The sequence below is a fragment of the Thunnus albacares genome, chromosome 9, assembly GCF_914725855.1.
Source record: "Thunnus albacares chromosome 9, fThuAlb1.1, whole genome shotgun sequence".
Taxonomy (NCBI): domain Eukaryota; kingdom Metazoa; phylum Chordata; class Actinopteri; order Scombriformes; family Scombridae; genus Thunnus; species Thunnus albacares.
Window position 1 is genome coordinate 12,988,034 of NC_058114.1, and position 19,105 is coordinate 13,007,138.

At 39.5% G+C, this 19,105-nt stretch overlaps 1 protein-coding gene across 7 annotated transcripts in view; it reads left to right on the plus strand.

Moving 5' to 3' along the window:
* Positions 1-19,105, plus strand: part of LOC122988383 (cAMP-specific 3',5'-cyclic phosphodiesterase 4D-like) — a 118,010-nt gene that overhangs the window by 71,272 nt on the left and 27,633 nt on the right. The window contains exon 1 of one of the 7 annotated variants that reach the window (XM_044360647.1): positions 6,276-6,844. The exons of the other annotated variants lie outside the window; for them this stretch is intronic. Coding sequence (XP_044216582.1) covers positions 6,711-6,844 — 134 coding nt within the window. The 5' untranslated portion in view covers positions 6,276-6,710. Of the gene's footprint in view, positions 1-6,275; positions 6,845-19,105 lie in introns of those variants that run through there. 7 annotated transcript variants of the gene reach the window in all.

Genomic DNA, 19,105 nt, shown 5'->3' on the forward strand with positions numbered 1-19,105 from the left:
CCTGGCTTGAAAATACTTTATAGCTACATTTAACACCATTGCTGACCCATGACAAATATTGGATTGGAGTGAATTTTCAAAGAAATAAAAATGAAAACTTAACTTCATAAGGTCTCATAGCACTTTTCATGTCTGAGGTCATATTTCCACGAAGCCGGCATGTATAAGAATGAATAATTGTTACTGTTCACACTTAGTTTTATGAGTATGTTTACATGCACATTAGTATCCCAGTGTTGAGTCTTATCCTGGTTTTAAACTTATTCGGGATAAAGCATTTATGTGGACCATTATTCATACCCCTTTATAGCCTACATCATCAGGGTCCAGGTTTCCAATCATCTGCGTCATGTCTTGATTCCACATTTCAGCCGCAATCAGAAACTTGGATAAGGTGCCACAGTGTCTCGGTTTCTATCAGAGTACTTCAGCAAGCATATCCAGGTTTCTCAGAACAGGATTAAGGGCTTAGCCAGGTTTTTTATGTTTAGATACACAAGTCATAACCAGGTGAGATAATAGTGAACATGTAAACACACTCAATTTTAATTTCACAGACGTTATAACCATGTTGCTGTACACTTGGTGAAATGAATGTAGATTAACCATCTGACGAAACACTACGGAAGCTGATGAAGGTGTCTTCATCAGCCACAGTAACAACCAGCTGAAAGAAAACCTGCAGATTGCATGGTTTGGACGTCTCTGCAGCTCAGTGTGACACCTCACAAGTTTCTCCACAAGGTGGTGCAACACTCACTCTGCTCTGCTGTCAAAATCACTGCAATAGAGAAGAAAGTTTTGCCAGTTCATAAAGGCAGTCACACCCACTGTGCCTGTTCAATTATAGAGAAACTCTGAGATATATTACTGTTTTTAAATGAAGAATTAAGTAGCAGTAAAACATAAATAAAGAATAGGCTCACTGTTTTTCGCCCAAACTGTAATGTTGCAAAACTTCAGAACAGAACACTTTTGTTTGAACCTTCAAAAACCAGGATTTTTTAAAAAATTTTTATTACAGGACACTCACATTCTAGTTAAATATATCTTTATTATACTGAAAAATGGTCACAAGCATTACTTTCGGTTATTTTTCAGAACATTGTGGTTCTGATGTGAATGTACAGCAGCCAGAGGAGATAAAGCAAGTAAAGCCTGAAAGAAAGCATAGTCAGTCTCTGAGTAGAACATACTGTGTAGTATAAACATATCTCATTCAAAGGAAATCCATTATTCCTTTTGAAGGCCAGAGCCTAAAGCGCTGTTGCCTCATCTGACTGTGTTTATGCTAAATTTATCAACTCTGAAACTCTCTGTGAGGTTGTGTAATACATCCCTATAGAAAAGTGAACCTAGACTGACTGATATGTTATATTTGAATACAAAGTCAATATAACTTTGATACTGTATATCAGTATATACATGTACGCACTTACATGTGCACTTTCTCACACTCCCATAAAACACACATGCATACATTGCTCCCCTCCCTCGCAGCTTATTCTCATTAGCAGAGTTAATGTTGTCATAGGAGCCAGCAGCCAGCTGGGCCGTAGGAGCCATTTGGCTGGTGGATTTGGTTACACAGCGGCCTCACAAACACCTCATTCTCAGCGAACGTCCACCCCGGCATCTGTTTCCCGGTCCAACATGTTTCACAAGCATGTTGCACAAGGAGGGAGAAGAGCACTGGTGGGAGGGGGTAAGAGGAGTTTTAGTTTAGGTTAGCTAAGAGGACAAAATTCAAAACACGGTAAACATCTGAATATGATATCAAGAATCACAGTATGATGAACTAACAGTTCTTGGTATTAAAAATGTCCACAACGAAAAAGCAGGCGTAGAGTTGTGTGACAGGCACGTGTGTATGTGTTTTGATTAATTATTGTATTGATCATTCATTGTCTGTCTTTCAGTCCAGTGGACATATTCACTAAATATGTATTTGGGGATTTTAGTATTTAGTAATTTAAGTCATTATTCTCTTTGTTGTACATAAATCAGTACAAAATTAACAAGAAGTCATTTCTGTGAGACTTTTCATGACCTTGTTATGGTGGAGGGGTTTGCATGTGCTGTAACATCTGTTAAAGTCTCCCAAGGCAAAGTGGTCCCAGGTAGGGGGCCAGTCAAAGGCCCTGTTTACACCTGGTATTAACATGGGTGATCCATGGAGTGATTCAAGAAACTTAAAGATTCAGTGTCCTTTGCAAATAGTCACCTCACCGAGAACAGGGAAACATGAGCCTGGTGGCTTTAGGCCTACAATGGACCCGGTTGTCCTCAACACCTTTGAGGATTCGGTGCATTGCCAAACAGGAGTCAGGTGAAATCAGACGCCTTGGAGGACTGTAGGGTGTGTTCCAACTATTGGGGTATTACATTCCTCAGCCTCCCTAGAAAGTCCTATGCCAGGATCCTGGAAAGGCGACTAAGTAACTGTATCTCAGATTCAAGAGGGGCCAACTTTACTCATGCAAGGATACTAGACGGCTCACGTCAGCCCGTCTGGTCTGCTTTGTTGACTCGGAGAAGGCTCGGTTCACGATTGCGTCTCTCACAGTGTCTTGTTTGGGGTAGCAGTAGGAACATGAGGTGGCGGGGCCATTACTTAAAGCCATTATAACTAAATCAAGAGCTGTGTCTGCGTTCTTGAAAGCAAATCAAGTGTGTTGTCAGTTGGTGTTGTGCCTTCTCACTGGTTTTCTGGGTGTGTGGAACGTCCAGTTGGATGACATCTCTGCTTACTGCAGATGATGAAATTGGGCTATGAAGTAGGAGTAGGAGAAAGTTCCTTCTCCGTGTGAGGACACTCAGGGTCTTGGTCATGAAGGAAGTTAATGCAACAGATTGGTGCATCATCCACAGGAATGTTTATTATACCAGACTGACGTGAGAAGGAGTGAAATGTGGTTTTAGTCTGATCCAGTCCTGCTGAAGGTGATAAAGGAGTCAGTGTGAATGAATACACACAAAACACAGTTCAGGATAATAGTTTGATAGACGCTGGGATGTAACGGCGGACTAATCCCATTTGAGCCAGGAAGTAAGCTTCTGTTTCAGCAAATGTCGAGGAATCTTTGCCTGATGGCCTCGCATTTTTTTCATATTTCTGAACAACTGAGCCATCAGTGTATCGTCCCTGGTCTGGCACTCAACCTCGCTCCTTCTATGAGCCCACAGCTGGTACCATTTGATATCACCCAGCTGATATAAAAATCAATAGCAGATAACAGTGACACATGACCAGAACTTTGTTAGAATTTAATGAAAAGTTAGTTTTACATATACAGTTACAGTGAATATAAAGACAAGAACTGTATCTAAAATTTACATAAAAATAAATAATTCCTTTGAGCTTTAATCACAGCTTTGGACTGTCAAAGGAATCTGGTTAGTTCAAGCACATTTACGTGACGGCAGCTGGTTTTTACCAACCACCAGCGTCAGATGAGGCTGAACTTTCCCGTATCCCCTCCACAACACCACTTCTAGTGCAGTAGGTCTTTAGCCAAATCAGTTTGCCTGTCTCATGTCTGACGTCTTAAAAATCCCCTACCCCACCTTCTCTCCCATGTGCCTGCCAACACGTCCGACTCGGCCGCCTGCCCTCTGTCTCAAAAGACAAATATTTGCCTGTGATGTCGACAGCAGCTAGCTGGTCAGTTGATGAGATCATCGGGTCCAGTGAGTCCATCATTCCCTGTGGTGAGACTGAGTCGCGCTCCTCTGTTGGAGCTCAGAGTCGACCTGGGAAATATATGATTACACCTGTTATAGGTAAAAAAATGTAAAGTATGTGGTTGTTAATTTGCCTTTTATGAATTTGAATAAATGAAAATAATAGAAAAGGTCATGATTTAGCTGTGAAGATGAAAATCTGAGGGGAACAAAAATGATATATATAGTAAAAACAGAAGTTCATGAATGAGTTTGCACTTGCTGTGAGCTTGTAACATATTACATATTCATGAAACCACAGCAGTAACTGACACATTAGAGTCTGAATCCCTTTTTTTAATCAGATCCACAATGAATTCATGCTATCATTAGTTTCATAAGATTGATATAAACATTACGATACAACTTTTATTGTCAGTTTGAGTCCTTAGGCAGTTCTGTTTGAGAGGTTTACACACAGATTAAACATACAGTTACACATATGTGATCCTTTTCATAGACATATAAAGCACATCAAACAGTCGTGACAATCATCACATTATGACCTCTGGATTCAGATCTCAGTTAGCAGCACACTGATCTCGGTTTAGCAACAGAATCAACTGATGTATAAAAGGATTTTTCAGCCTGTTGTGTTTAAATTGACGAACTCAAAATCTCCTCCTGGCAGACAGAAGTTGGTACTCTCTGTTTAAAACATGTGAGGAGTCAGAAAAGATGCGGTTAGCAAGTCTGAGCATGCTCTTGTTGTGAGTTACTTGAAGGCAGTGTGCCACGGGTTGGCCATTAATCTTTGCACAAATTTGGATTTGATTATACAGTTTAGTTTTAAGTTTCGCACATAGGCTGCTGAGCCAGGCCGTACTGCAATACACTATGACACTCTGAATAACTGATTTAAAAAACAGAAAAGTAAGCTAGCAACTGGCTCCAGAAGATTTGAGTCCACAAAGAAAGTAAATGCGCTGCTGTATCTTCTTACAGAGCCCATGATAGAGTGGCATCTATCATAACACCCAGGTATTTGTATGAAGAGACTTGTTTAATTTCTACATTGTGATTTATCACTGGAGGCAGCTGACAGTCAGGAGGAAGGCCGAGAATAATTTCCTGTCTTATTAGTATTGATAATAAAGAGTATTTTTGTCCCACCATTCAATTAGCCAGTCAACATTACACTGGTACAGTCTGGGGTCATCGCTGTCAGTCAGCAGAGATAATAAAGTGAAATCATCAGAGTATTTTAAAAGAAACTGGTGGTGCAATCTAATGTACAAGGTACAATGTAAACAGGTGAGTTAATGCTTCAATGTTAGTCCTGATCGGAGAGGAAAGTGTATCATTTATCTTTACTAGCTGGATTCTGTTTGTGAGAAGAGAGTTGTACCAGTAAACGAGGTTTAGATTGAACTGTAACTGAATCATTTTGGACAGGAGTAAATCAGGCTGAATTATATTAAATGCAGATGAAAAGTCCAGGAAAAGAGCTCTTGCATCTGTTTTAGGTTTGTCGAGGTGTTTGGTGATTAGATGCACAAGCGTGACAACTGCATCTTCAATGCTGCAACGTTGCTTGTAGGCAAATTGAATAGAATCTTGTGTGTTGAGGTGATTTCATAATAACAGATGTAAGTGTTTCTTGGCTGAAAATCATTGTCCTCTTTAGGATATTGTTTTTTGGGAGAGGTTTAATATGAGATGTCCTCCAAGCTAGTGGAATGGTATGAGTGTCAGTTGAAAGATACGTTGCCAGACAGAGTCCGAGGCCTTGCCAAAGGATTTAAAAACATGATCACTAAAGCTGAAGTAGTATGATAGGGTTGAATTGTGGTCAATGATTTGGTTGCGATGGTTTGAACCAAAAAAAAAAAAGATTGTAGAGTTTCCTATTCTGTTGAGAAATGAATTTTTGAATTGTGTCTGTAAAGTGTGTGTGTGTGTGTGTGTGTGTGTGTGTGTGTGTGTGTGTGTGTGTGTGTTTGCTTAACCTGTAAACAGTTAAAACATCCACAGGAGGCTCACTGTCTCAGAGAGTTTCCCTGATAAGAGTGAAGAGTGCAGGTCTCTCTCTCTCACACACACGCTGCACACATGTACAACACATTTACCTCATACTGTGGATATACATTACCACTCTCTCTCTCTCTCTCTCTCTCTCTCTCTCTCTCTCTCTCTCTGTATCTCTCTCTCTCTCTCTCTCTCTCTCTCTCTCTCTCTCTCTCTCTCTCTCTCTCTCTCACACACACACACACACACACACACACACACACACACACACACACACACACACACACACACACACACACATCACATGCAAGAATATGACTACATGTGTGTGTGTAAATCGTGCACTTATACACACTCATACCAGACTTACACCAGTGCATACATAGCATACCTTTACAAACACACCAAATTAAAATTACACACACACACACACACACACACACACACACACACACACACGTGTTGCAACTACTACAGCCACATTTGGCTGTTCATAACCGCAGACCCCCCCACTCTTTCTCTCTCTCACACACGCGCGCGCATAGTTCGTGTCTTTTTTAAAGACTCCGTCCATGTGCCTGGAAGGAGGAGACAGACAGAGAGAGCCATAGAGAGACAGAGAGAGGGAGGAGTGTATCTTCAGAGAGGAGACTTAGTTCAGCTCTGAAACTCCTCAATCTGGATTTGAAACGAACCTCGTCTTTAACTCTCCGCGTGCAGCTCTCCAAACCGCATGAAACAGTAGCGCATCGCTGAGGAAATGACTCTTTAAAAACCCGCACTGCCTCGACACCCCTTCCCTTTTTCACTCTCTCCATGTTTCGGACTGGAGGCATGTTGCTGAAACACACCGATGAGGGCTCTCCTCCGTCTGTCCGTGCGTCAATGGAAACCCGGCGCGGTGTGAAGGGAGAGGAGAGAGCGCACAAGAGCCGAGGAGCAGCAGGGCACCCGGGGGACGAGGAAGACGAAGATTAGCGGAGAACAAACCAGAATAGGAGCCAAAAACAATCACAAACATGAGTTTACCGAATAACTGTGTGTATCTGGCCCCCTCGGTCCAGGATCGCTACTTCAAGGTGCGCAACGGGAATATCTGCGGGTCTCCGTGCGCCGTCAACCGGCCCATCGACATCGTGCAGAAACGCAGGCGGTAGGCCAGATGTGTTTTTAATCCAGCTGTTACTGTTGCAAACTCGAAACACACTGCTGTCTGTTCACTTTTTAACAAAGTTTCACAATTCTTCCAAATAATCATTATATCTTTACTATAATATTAATCATATTATTAATCATATATAGAGTAGGGAACTGCATGTAGCACTCAGTAGTGAGTTTTATCATAATTAATTGTCTTTATCTTCTCTGTTAATATTCCTAAAAGAGTGGACACAACACCATGAAACATGTACAATGTAATGCAACTCAGTGCAGTAGCCCTGCAACAAATATGTGAAATTCATAATGATCGATAATTTTGGAGACACTGTCAGAGAAGTGTTAAATCTCCACCTTTAATGGTTTTGCTTATAACTTCATTTCAATTATTGAATTAACTTACCTAATTATTTTAATTAATTTTTACATGTTTGTTTTAGCAGCACTAATAGCTACAGCATATGTCATCAAAAATATTATTTAAATAAAATTCGTATTATATTATAAGGTGTTCTTGGTATTGTTTCCACTCTCTCCACAATATCTTTGGCACTCAACACTGAGTTCATAAACATTTAACTGGCTAATATATTAAGTTACATTTGTGACCTGTTACACTGCTGCTGCAGGGCTACTCAGTACCTATCAGTTATTATTATTATTATTAATGTATAACCTCTATGATATTTTTGTGGCGACTCTCATTACAGACCTGAGAGATATTTTTGTAATTTTTGGTATTTTTTCCTCTAAAATATTCCAGTAATATTCTGAAAGAGATGTTTCTGTGTTGCTCAGCATGTAACATTTATAGTGACCTTGTATTTGTATCTCTTTATGATATTATTATCATTCACACTGGACTTACTGTACAGTACTTCTCAGAGTTAAAGCGACCTCAGTGTACTTAATGATATTTGATGACATTTTTATTTCATCTCTTATAATATCAGCATTATATTCTTACATCATCCTCCGTCTGCACGACTCAGTGGTGTGTTAATAGAGAACCGTCTGGTATTTTCACTTTTGATAGTGTCATTACAATATTTGATACGTTTAATTCCCACAAACACCGGTTGCAGAATTAGTTCAAACATTTCATTGTTGTGATTTTTACAACAGTAGTGAGGTCACAAAGAGGCGACATTTTCTGGATTGGCAACATTTCAAGCAATGACGAGTAAGACGGTCAAGGGTCAGAGGCAGTAACTTGCAGGTAATAGATTGAACAAATCTCAGATCAAAGTCTTTTTAATCTCGGGTGTTAGAATAACATCTATAGTCAGCTGCCCTCTATCTGCCAGGTTTCCTCAGCAGACATAATGCAGTCAGATGGTAAAGTTGAGGTCAGACTGACCAAATCATCCGAGTTTGGTTGTTAAGTGCTGCTTTATTAGTGTAATGGTGACTCAGACAGAATGATGTGGTTGTAGAGGAAGATCTGAGTCAGGATCATCTGAATCCGTGTGTGTATTTGGTGAAGCTTTTAGCGAAAACACAAATATTTATTCTCTCACTACCACTGTGACACTCACCCTTTAATACCCTCCATCTACTGCGTATCTGCAGTCGGATCTTTCTGCTTGTTTGACACACTCTTCAACACACATAACAGAATGCATGCACTCGTTCACAGCTTTAACCACAGTTTTTCAGCTGACACTATACTATAGTCATTCAGGAAGTCTTGTGTTTGTTAAGGATGGGTTGCAACCAGTTTTATGTTGCATTCATGATGTTTATCGTTCTTTTTTCTCGAGCTGAGTGAGTGATGTGACCTCATGGAGTGAAGTTTTATGTGCACACACAGTCAGAAGGCTGAAAAGTATAATATTAGTACGATAAGACGAAGCACAATCAGAGTTGTAGCCTACTTGCAGTACTCCTTAGTCTTACTCCTACAGATACTATTACTACTAGATAATAGCTGCCATTTCAACTGTTTCATTATGAGAGAACATTAAAGATATTGATTAATGATTAAGTAACAATGATGAGAAAACTGAAGTTATATAGTTCATTCAGCCTCATGTACTACTACAAACACATATTTTTTATTCTCAGCAGACGAGTATACCTGAAAGTGGCTGCTGCCTTAGGAGTCACAGAAGGAAATATGACTAATTTTGCAGCCGGCCTTTGAGAAAGTCAAGACGACGTCAGCCTGCTTGGGCGGGGGAGGGGGATCAAAGTGTCTTTATAATGTCAACCCACCAATAAAAAGCCTTCAAAGGGAGATGGCTAATGAACGCTGAGTCGACCGTATTTATAGGCCTGATGGATCAACCACATGTGTGTAATAACAGTCAGAAAGCAGCGGAGAAAAGTAGAGCGCACACTGTAATCGTCCAAATCCCTTTAACCCTGCACCCTGTGTAGTTTCCATTAATCCCTAGACGGAAACATGCTGCTGCAATCGTCATCGTTTTACCTCATGAAGTTAGAGGTTTACAGTTAGTTTTGGCAAAACAGACGTTCATGTGCATCTGCGCAGATATTTAGCTCCTGCTTTAAGGTTTGTGATGTATCTGATAGTTGTATATTCTCAGCTCAGTTTCCTCATACTACTCAGTTACTCACAGTGCCATATTATGTCTTTTCTCGTCCTCGTCCTCGTCCTCTCCTGTCTCGTCTTGTTATATTTTCCCCTCGTTTCCCCTGCAGTCATCCTGTCATATTCTGTCCTGTCATTAGAGTAAGGCAATAAGATCGTATATCAGCAAGAGTTATCTGGTGAGTGGACACTAAAAAAACTAGGTGCTGGTCGTGGCAGTGGAATATATTGAAGAGAAGATGACCGCACACTAAGGTCCAATGATTTAATTACATAACCGACATTTCGATCACCACTTGTCAAATAAAGCCTTATATATGCGTCTCACACCTGGTATTAATCCACAAAGGGCTGCAACTAATGATTATTTTCATTATCAATTAATCTGCCGATTATTTTCTTGATTAATAAATTAATCGGTTTGTCTATAAAAGGTCACAAAATAGGTAAAAAATGCCTGTTATAATTTAGTGCTCATGATGTCGTCTGCAAATGTCTTGTTTTGTTTGATCGACAGTCCAAACTGAAAAGATACTCAGTTTATTATAATGTATAAGCCTCAAATAATCACATTTGAGAAGCTTAAACCAGCTATTTTCTGGTATTTTGCTTTAAAAAAGTGACCAAAATTATTATTCAATTATGAAAATTTGAATAATCGACTAATCGATTAATCACCTAATCGCTACAACTCTAAATCCACACTCAGTGACATCAACAATAAGTTACAAGGGTTCATCTGAGTTCATCACAGTCATTGAACATTAAAAGTTCAGATAATACATCAACATTTCATTCCATATACATTTTTTGACATGATAGCTTTTGACTCCCAGCTTTATAATCCTCAAATGTTCAGATAACTAAGACAACAATCTTAAAGGAAGAGCTACATAGAAATGGACCCATGGGCCTGTATTTATTTAGGCATTACAAACAATATATTGTTAGGGGCCCCAGGTTTACATTTTAATAATAATGATAAACACAACATTAAAAGATCAGTTTAACAAAAAGGAGACAAAAGACATATTTGTAACACTATATTTACAAAACACAACCAAGTAGGCCTGTTAAAGTCCATATCAGATGTTAATGTATAATATAGTAAGAGTTCTTATTAACCATCACTGTGAAGATCAGTCCAAAAGAACATCATAATACAGAAATTGATTAATCAGTATATACAGTATATTTAATTAACAAGAAGTATTTAAGATCAAATTCAGTGTTGAGCCCATAAGTTGTTTTTAACTGGTGGATCCAGTAAGACAATATTTACCATGAGACAACATATATTTGTCAATTATCAGAGAATTTGCCTTGCCGTTGATACTATTGGCAGTTATCAATGTCTGAGTATATTAGACCATTGTGGACAATGTTGAAAGTATCAGGAGATTAACTTTTTTTGACAATATTGGATTTTGATATGATTTTTGGAGCAATGTGACAAAGTACCTCAATTTCTCAGGTTTTTCATGTGCTGGATTAACCAAAAACTCACACCTGGTTTTCCATTTATTTAAAATCACATAAACAGTGAAAGAGGATTTTATATTGTCTACTCCTACCTTTCATTCTTCTCCCAGCTGGGGTTTTTTCCATTATTGCTCTTTTCATCAGCAGATCTGTATTCTCAGTGATGATGATGAGGACTGATGTCAGACTTACTCATCAGGTTTTACCCCGACCCCGCAGTCGAGATCACTGATGTCAGCTGGATATTGTCTCACACAGTGAGAGGAGGAACTAACAGCTCATCAATCTTGATGATAATAATAACAGAGATTATGTCGCTACTTATATTTATTCTGCAGTCACCAAAGTTGCTCTGCACCATAACATCAAAGTAACACAGCCCTATAAGCAGCCATAATAAGTTGTTTAGTAATATTTTAATATTTAAATACAATCATTTTTATTTTATTCATACTTTAGTTTAGAAACGTTTAGATTTTCTTCATATGAATAACTGACATAATTTTGATGATGATCATCAACCACATCCCGTGCTATAATCACGTTTTTCAGTCCATTAGTAACATTTTTTTGTGTGTGTGTTTGATGTATTACACATAGATTAACATGACTCAATACATTAGAGCTCTGGTGGGGTTTTTTTGTTTTTATATCAGACAGGATTTAATCGCTGGGGTCAGAGGCGTTTTGCTCTCAGCACATTGGTGACAGTCATGATGAAATGTGTCGTGTACGTGCAGCCTCGTGCTCTTCGCTGCTTGTGAATTGACACTTAAATATGTCGCCATTCGTAGTAGTTTCACAGACCTTCACTGAGTCTAATCAATTGGTGTTTTTATAAACATCTAATCAATGTTGAAGAGTTAACAACAACATTTTCTTCATCGCCATAGTTAGATTTTTAAAATTCTAACTGTGTGTTTTGGCAAAGTGTGAGCCAGTTTATATTTTTAAGGTTGGTACAGTAGGTTGGTTTGTTGATAACACATATTTTGTACTTTCATTTAATATCTTAATATTTGACAATTTTGTATTCAGTGTCTTAAATGTATCTTTGCTCTCATTCTTATCATACTTTTCTATTGATGTATCTAATAAGATTTGAGCAATAATGTTTCCAAAATTCTGAAAATGTCCTTCAGATATCTTTTTTTTTTTGTCAGGGTTGAAAAGTATCTGAAACAGCGCTTGAGTTTTCTCTCCGGCTAAACATGGTGCTGAGGCGGTGCCTTTAGGTGAAGGATGGCATGGGGATCAGCGTTGCTAAGGCTTACTGTGTGTTGGAGGTCTGAGGTTTGGCCACAGTGGAGTAAATGACTGCAGCTCTTTATATTTGGACCAGTTTTTAAGTCAGAACCTAACTAACATGAACAAAGCTGCTTAATAATAAATCCTTGGTCAATATTTTTCACTGAAAGGCTTTTACTGTTTGAGTAATGAGTACAGAAGGTAGGAACAGCATGGGATACATTTTAAAAAACATGATAATTAAGTGAATAATTTACATAAGAAATTATCAACATTTGCAGTGTTTTTTTCTGTCGATCTTGTCAGACAAAAAGCTCCATCATATCTGGACAACAGTGAGTGGCTATGGAGGTTATTTTATGTCTTTATTATGCAATCAAACACAATAGGTTTGAGAGCAAAACTATCGACACTGATCAAAAAATCTTTTATTGCAAGTAAAATAAATTTGTGATTGAAATGCAAATCCAAAACTTTTGTTCACAAATCCAAAAGTTTTGCTTGCTGTTGAGCTGAATCTCGTGGGCGGGACCTACGCTGACAGATGTAAGACGCGTCTCTATTGGCCAGTCTTGATCGGAGTGACGGCTTGGCAGCATCCACAGTTAGTAAACGAGAGGGAGTTTTGAAGTCCATGGAGAAGACAGAGCGTGAGTGGAGATGACAGAAATAAATGTGGAGGTGTGTTTACACATAACTTCCGTCTTAGTAATGGCAAGAATGTTATGTTTGAACTGGCGCATGTAGATTGCTTTTGTTTAACGATCTGTGATGTCGTAATAGGTTAAAAATTTTATAAATCACACATTTTTTTTACTTTTAATTACAGTGTTGATAGTTTTGCTCTCAAATCTATTTTTTTATTGCAAACTTTTTTCTGTTTGATTGCATAATAAAGACACAAAAGAACCTCCATAACTGGCTGAATCTGATATTTCAATTAAAAGGCCAAAATCTGAGTGAAATATCAGTTTAACCTGTATAGTTTCCATGCAGGTATCGCCTGACTTTTCGTGCTGTCTGTCGCGTCCCCCCAACCAGTTCAGCAATGAGATCTGACCTTTGATGGTGTCACAACAGGTTCGCCAGCCCTCTGGGCCTCAGCCCATGTCAACACTAAAATGTGACGCACAGTTCACTCTACATAAAGTCAAAGGTCACTGCAAGCTGGCAGCATGTTGCAACATAATGTAAATGAAGAGTCACGTCAGTTCTGACAAGGCACCGAAGTCGTGAGTGTGAGTCAGCTGTGAGTATCACTGACAGTATCAGCGCTCTCGTTACGGCCTCCTGCAGCTGGTTTGACTCCACTCACCTGTACTGACAGTGTTGATATATTTCTCCCTTCTCAGACTGCAGCTCTGTCTGCTTTAGTTTATTTTTATACATGTCACAGTCATCTCATGTCGTGTGTATTTTGTGTATCCCAAATCTAAGTGACATGTATCTGTTGGGTTCTGTTGAGGGGCTGCAGCTCTCCACACTAATGTATTACACTGACTCAACCTCAAGAGCAGTACATATTCTGCCAAAATAAAAGGGTTTTATCCATCGATTTAAGTGTTTCTCTCAGCACTGGGAGATGACGTGTAGAGGAGCTCTGAATGAGTAAGTATGCTAGACGGAGAGTCTGGCACAACTTCACCTACTTCCAAGGTGGAAAATGTGTGTGAGTTTTGACGTTTTTGACTGAGTATGGTGGCAGGAAAATGATAATGAAAATATTTTTTTTAAATTTCCTCACTATGGATTTAAAAATCATCAGACATGAACTTTGTTGCTCATCTGTGGCTGGTAAAGTAAAATATCTGTCTGCCACGAATGATATTTATCCACCAAAATGATTCAGCCACATCTTATGGTCTTCATCAGTTGATGGTCTTTGCTTAGTTGTCATCATGTGTCACAGGTGGTCGTATATCGGAGGGGGGATTGTAGCCCCTGTCTATGTTCAAAGATGTCTCCTTGATCTTTCTCCAGCCGTCTACTGATTCCTAGCCTCGTCACCTTTGACCCCTTCCCAGTCAATGCTGTGACGGCTTTCAGTCATGTGGTCACAGAAAGCTGGCGTTCATTCAGTCTCTTGTCCAGGGTTTGCTGTTTTACTGATGTACTATTCCCAACAGCTGTTACATGTGATGTCAGGATGATGTCATACACCACTCCACTTTTCCTCTCTGGGGTGTCCTTGTCTCTAGAGTGTACCGGCAGAGATCTTAAGAAATAACACTCAACATTTATTATTGTATACATTTTTCTAGAAAGATTAATAATTTCTGTATAAACAGTTCACTGACATTGTTATTATTATAATCTAACAGGTCAGCGTCATTAAATGATTCACAACAAACACATATTACAGGAATCTGCGCTTCTGCGAATAACAATTTTGACCTCAGATGAGGAGTGACAGGAAGCGGTGACGTGGGGTTGAGGAGTGACAGCAGCGGTTCACTGGACTTGACCCCAAATCGTTGTTAATTCATGGTTGACGCCTCAACCCGCTGAACCGCAGGACGCCTCTGCTCCGAGTCCTTGGAGTCTCTCCGCTCCGTTCCTACAACAAACACGCCTCAACAGAAATCCCACTGCGTCCACAAGTTCAGCCAGCTGGTTTCCGGCTTGTATCTTTTTAGCGCGTTTCATAGCATCCTTTGTGCTCTACTCTCTTATTTGGTGGAAAAACAGAACTGCAGTGAGCAGAGCACTGGGCCGGGAATAATTGCAGGCCTGCGAGCTGGTCGATCGGCATTGCAGTGACAACCATGAAACCACAACTGACGTCAGCAGACAAGTGTGACTGTGTTTGTGTGACTGTGTGTGTACTTGTGTAGAATATCACTGCTAGAATACTGGACTGAGTGTTATTCTGACTTCTCTGTGGCTCCAGGGATGATGATGATGATCAACTGAGGGACAGATGAACACTTTACAAAGAGCCTCTGTGCCATAACAGTGTAGCAGGATTAGACAATAGTGTTTTTGATGGACTTTTTACACAATACAAGTGAATGAGGAAATAAGGCATCCGCATGCATCCTGCTCCTGCGCAGTTTGTCACAGGTGAACCTCACCTACACAGACTTCAGGGCTGCGCCCACACAGCAGGATGCCAGGTAGGGAAAGACCGGGGGTTGGACGGGACTTTATACAACTTTAATTTGTTTTGAGAGATGACAAAGACACACCTGGAGAGAGAAGATGCAGTGTTTGTATGTGAGTGCTTCAAAGATTATTATTAGAGTATTAAGTTTGTGCAGAGATTAGAACAGTAATGCCAAAAATTAAAATATGAACACAGAAAAAAATCGTGTTTTGCTAAACTAAATTTGGAAAAGGAAAAAAAAAAAAGTATCTCAAGTGTAATTTTACGGATAGGACACCTGATATTGTGCATGCTAAACAATATGTATACATTGTTAAGTAAAATATGTAAGATATAGATACAAATTAGATTTTACTTTTTCAGTTTTCATTGGTTAATGTAACCTTCTCCTCTTATTGTCGTTAATGATAATAATAAATAAGATTCTGAGTGCTTTATATGAACTAAGCACCTTAAAACAATTAAGACAAAAAAGGCAGAAAAAGACTTTCTCTTCCCCGATATCTCCATCTTGTCGTGTCCCGCTGATGAGCAGTGTGATTGGCTGCTCCTGGGTTGCCCTCAGCTAATTGGAGGAGGAAGTGGCACAATCTTGCCTCACCGCCGGACTCAATCACTGTATACCGAAAGGCGCCAATTAGTGCCATATGAACATGATTAGAGGAACACTCAGCATGGCCTGTTGCTGGGCAAAGACAGACTGTGTGTTTGTGTGTGTGTGTGTGTGTGTGTGCGTGTGTGGCCTGAACTTGCCTGTCCAGTTGCGCACCAGTGTGATGTAAGTTTGTTCGATTTTCAGGTCGATGCTGGAGCCAAATCTAGATCTCTACTGCTGGGGCTGTAATCACAAACTGCCTGTGTGTGTGTGTGTGTGTGTGTGTGGTTCTGGGTGGTTCTGGCCCAGTGTGTTACCCTCCTAACCAGTTTGTAATGATGTTAATGCTGATCAGCCACTGTATGGATTTTTGCCCCGGCTGGAAGGACAGAGGTAATCACTGCCCATAGACTCCACGATCAATACCCGTCCGGAGGAGTGAATCAACCTTTGAGGCGTCCTGCACTCCAAAAATTTAACCACTTCAGCACTACATCAATCACATTTATATTTTAAGGACCACTCTGCTAAAAAGGCCACCTTTTTTGCAGATTTTTGTCCTTAGTAGTCTGTCCTTTAACCGCAGTAAAACAGTTCAAATATCCAAGACAGCGAACACATAACCTGATAAAATATCTCTGAGCTTAACGTTGAATTATTGCCCACCTCTTTACTTCCTGTCAGAGGAGAACAAAAGAGCAAATATAATTTATCACTGTATCACAAAAAAATGGCAAATGTCAGGTTTGCCTGTTTGTTTTTCACAATCTAAGATCAAAGGTTTCTTTTTAGACTTTTTGCACTAAGCTTCAACATTCATACAAACAGAAATCCTTCAGAGACACAGAGACCAGCGTGTAGACCTGGACATAAAACAGACCAGAATCCAAGGCAGCAAGGCTACTTAGAGTTGACTTACTATTTCTCAGCCAGGAACACTCATATTAAAATTAAAGGCAGAGAGTTTTTGCTGTACTCTCAGCTGTCAAAAGGTATTCTGGGAAATGTAGGAAATCATTGCTTGAAGTAAAACACTCAGACAGCAACATACAGTAAATTACCACTCAGTGTTACGGCTGCTAATGACGCATTAGTCCAAAAACTATTAATATATGAACAGATAATGAGGAAACAATCAGTTGATAGATTAGTGCATATCCAGAAAATTAATCAACAACAATTTTGATTAAGTAAAAATGACATATATTGTAATTCTGATGTGTCAAATGTGAGGATTTGCTGTTGATTTCTCTTTTGTATCATTTTTAATTTAATTTTTGGGGGTTTTGGTCCGCTGGTCGGACAGAATGAGCAATGTAAAGACATAACTTGAGCTTTGGGAACATGTGTTTGGCTTTTTAAAACCTTTTTTTTCAAAATTAGTAATTCTAAAAGTATTAACATAATTCTACACACATAATGAAAATATAATCAACATCATTAATGTTAGTTGCAGCCCTAATTGAAACGTTTGCAGTTTGTCTCATTTATAGTATTACAGTAGTGTATTTCACAAAAAGAGATGTTAAACTGTAACTTACAGATGCCTGGACATGACTTGTGGTGAATAGTTGCACAAGTACTTTAGTTTAGTAGTTTCAAATGACTTTTCCACAATATTCAACATGTAATAATGTTTATTCAGGTTGCAGACAGTATCTGATGTGGATCTAGGCCTGTAATAGTTTAGCCCCCCACCCCTTGTTTCTTGCTTTCTCTCTCTCTCTCTCTCTCTCTCTGTCTCTCCTCTTATGGCAAATCAAAACAGAGGTCCGCTGTTTTCAAAGGCAAGAGTCCTTCCTCCGCCTGTAGGTCAAAGGTCACACAGAAAAATAATAAACACAGCAGCTGGCTTGACTTGACGGGATCTTCTCCTCCCCTAAGCTATATTTAGAGAGACATGAGCTGCTCTGAGATCAGATGTTGGTGTTGGACGAGGAGTGTTTTGCTGTGTTTTGACAGCGATCCACAGTGGCTGGTCAGGTGGATGGAAAGAGCAGCTGGTTCTTCATGGAGGTGTGGCACTCGGTTTCAGTCCAGGATTTTTGTATACAACAGTGGAAGTATTTTTTAAAAAAAAAATATGAAGATGATGCTGTAAACTTCTCTGCTCTTTACTATAAATAATAAAGGACAGAAATTCAACCAGTGCTATGAGAACTGACCCAAGGTGTGACGTGAAATGTACCAAAGACACCGCTTCATTAACAGAAACCAGCTGTTACAACAGTGGCTGCATGATAATTCAAAAGAATCTGATATCTCCTAAACAAATGCATAATTCTTCAGGGTGCTGGTTGCAGGAAATGTCACAGCGTCCAGAGTGAAAAAAACATCCAACACGGCAGAAATTCTAGACCCAATTTATTAATAACAAAAATAACGAAATCACTGCAAATACAACGTGTGCAATACACGAGTTTTGCATCGCCACAATAGTGCTGGGAACTTGCTTTTTCTGTTCAAGGTGAGAAATGCAGACTTAGAGTCAAGCATGCGTAACAAATTTCCTTTGATGCAGTATGGTGAGAAGAGCAGCTTTTGGTCGTTTTCTTCTGTTTTCCCATCGGAACTTAGTGGAGTGTTTTTTTCAGTTTCTGAGGTAGATTATCAGTCACATTATCTACGTCTTTGAGCCTCTGTGACGGCTTGAATTCTTGCTAGTTATTTGTTGTGTCTAACAGCTTCTAAGAAGTGTATTTTCTGTATTATTTCTACACTCTTTTAGGCTGAACAAGTCTTCTTTGTTTATCCAGTGAAGCTCTGCACTGTATTCCATACATTCATTCACTTTTTGTCCAGTCGAGCAGCTGATTCCTAAATGTGCCTCGCTCATTTGTATCTTAACATTTATGGTAATATTAAGACTGTGAGGTGTGAAATAACAGTTGGACCTGGACAGTTTGATATTGATCAATCGGCTCTTCAGGAAACATGTTGCTGATGTGAAATAACAAAAAGGCCTGTTAATCGTGTGCATGTATTTCATCAGCACCGAGTAAATGTATTAAGTTACAAAACAATGGAAAGATCTTTTAATAGAAGAGATTGTGTCTGTGATAAAGTCTGAAACTTGATACACACAGATGAATAACTATTGTGCTGGTTCCTCTCCCACACTGCTGCCCAACATCTCCTCTCTGTGTGCAGTCATGAAGACGTAAACACACACACACACACACACATACAAACACACACACACACACACACACACACACACATACACACACACACACACATACACACAGCGCTCAAACCACACTGTGAC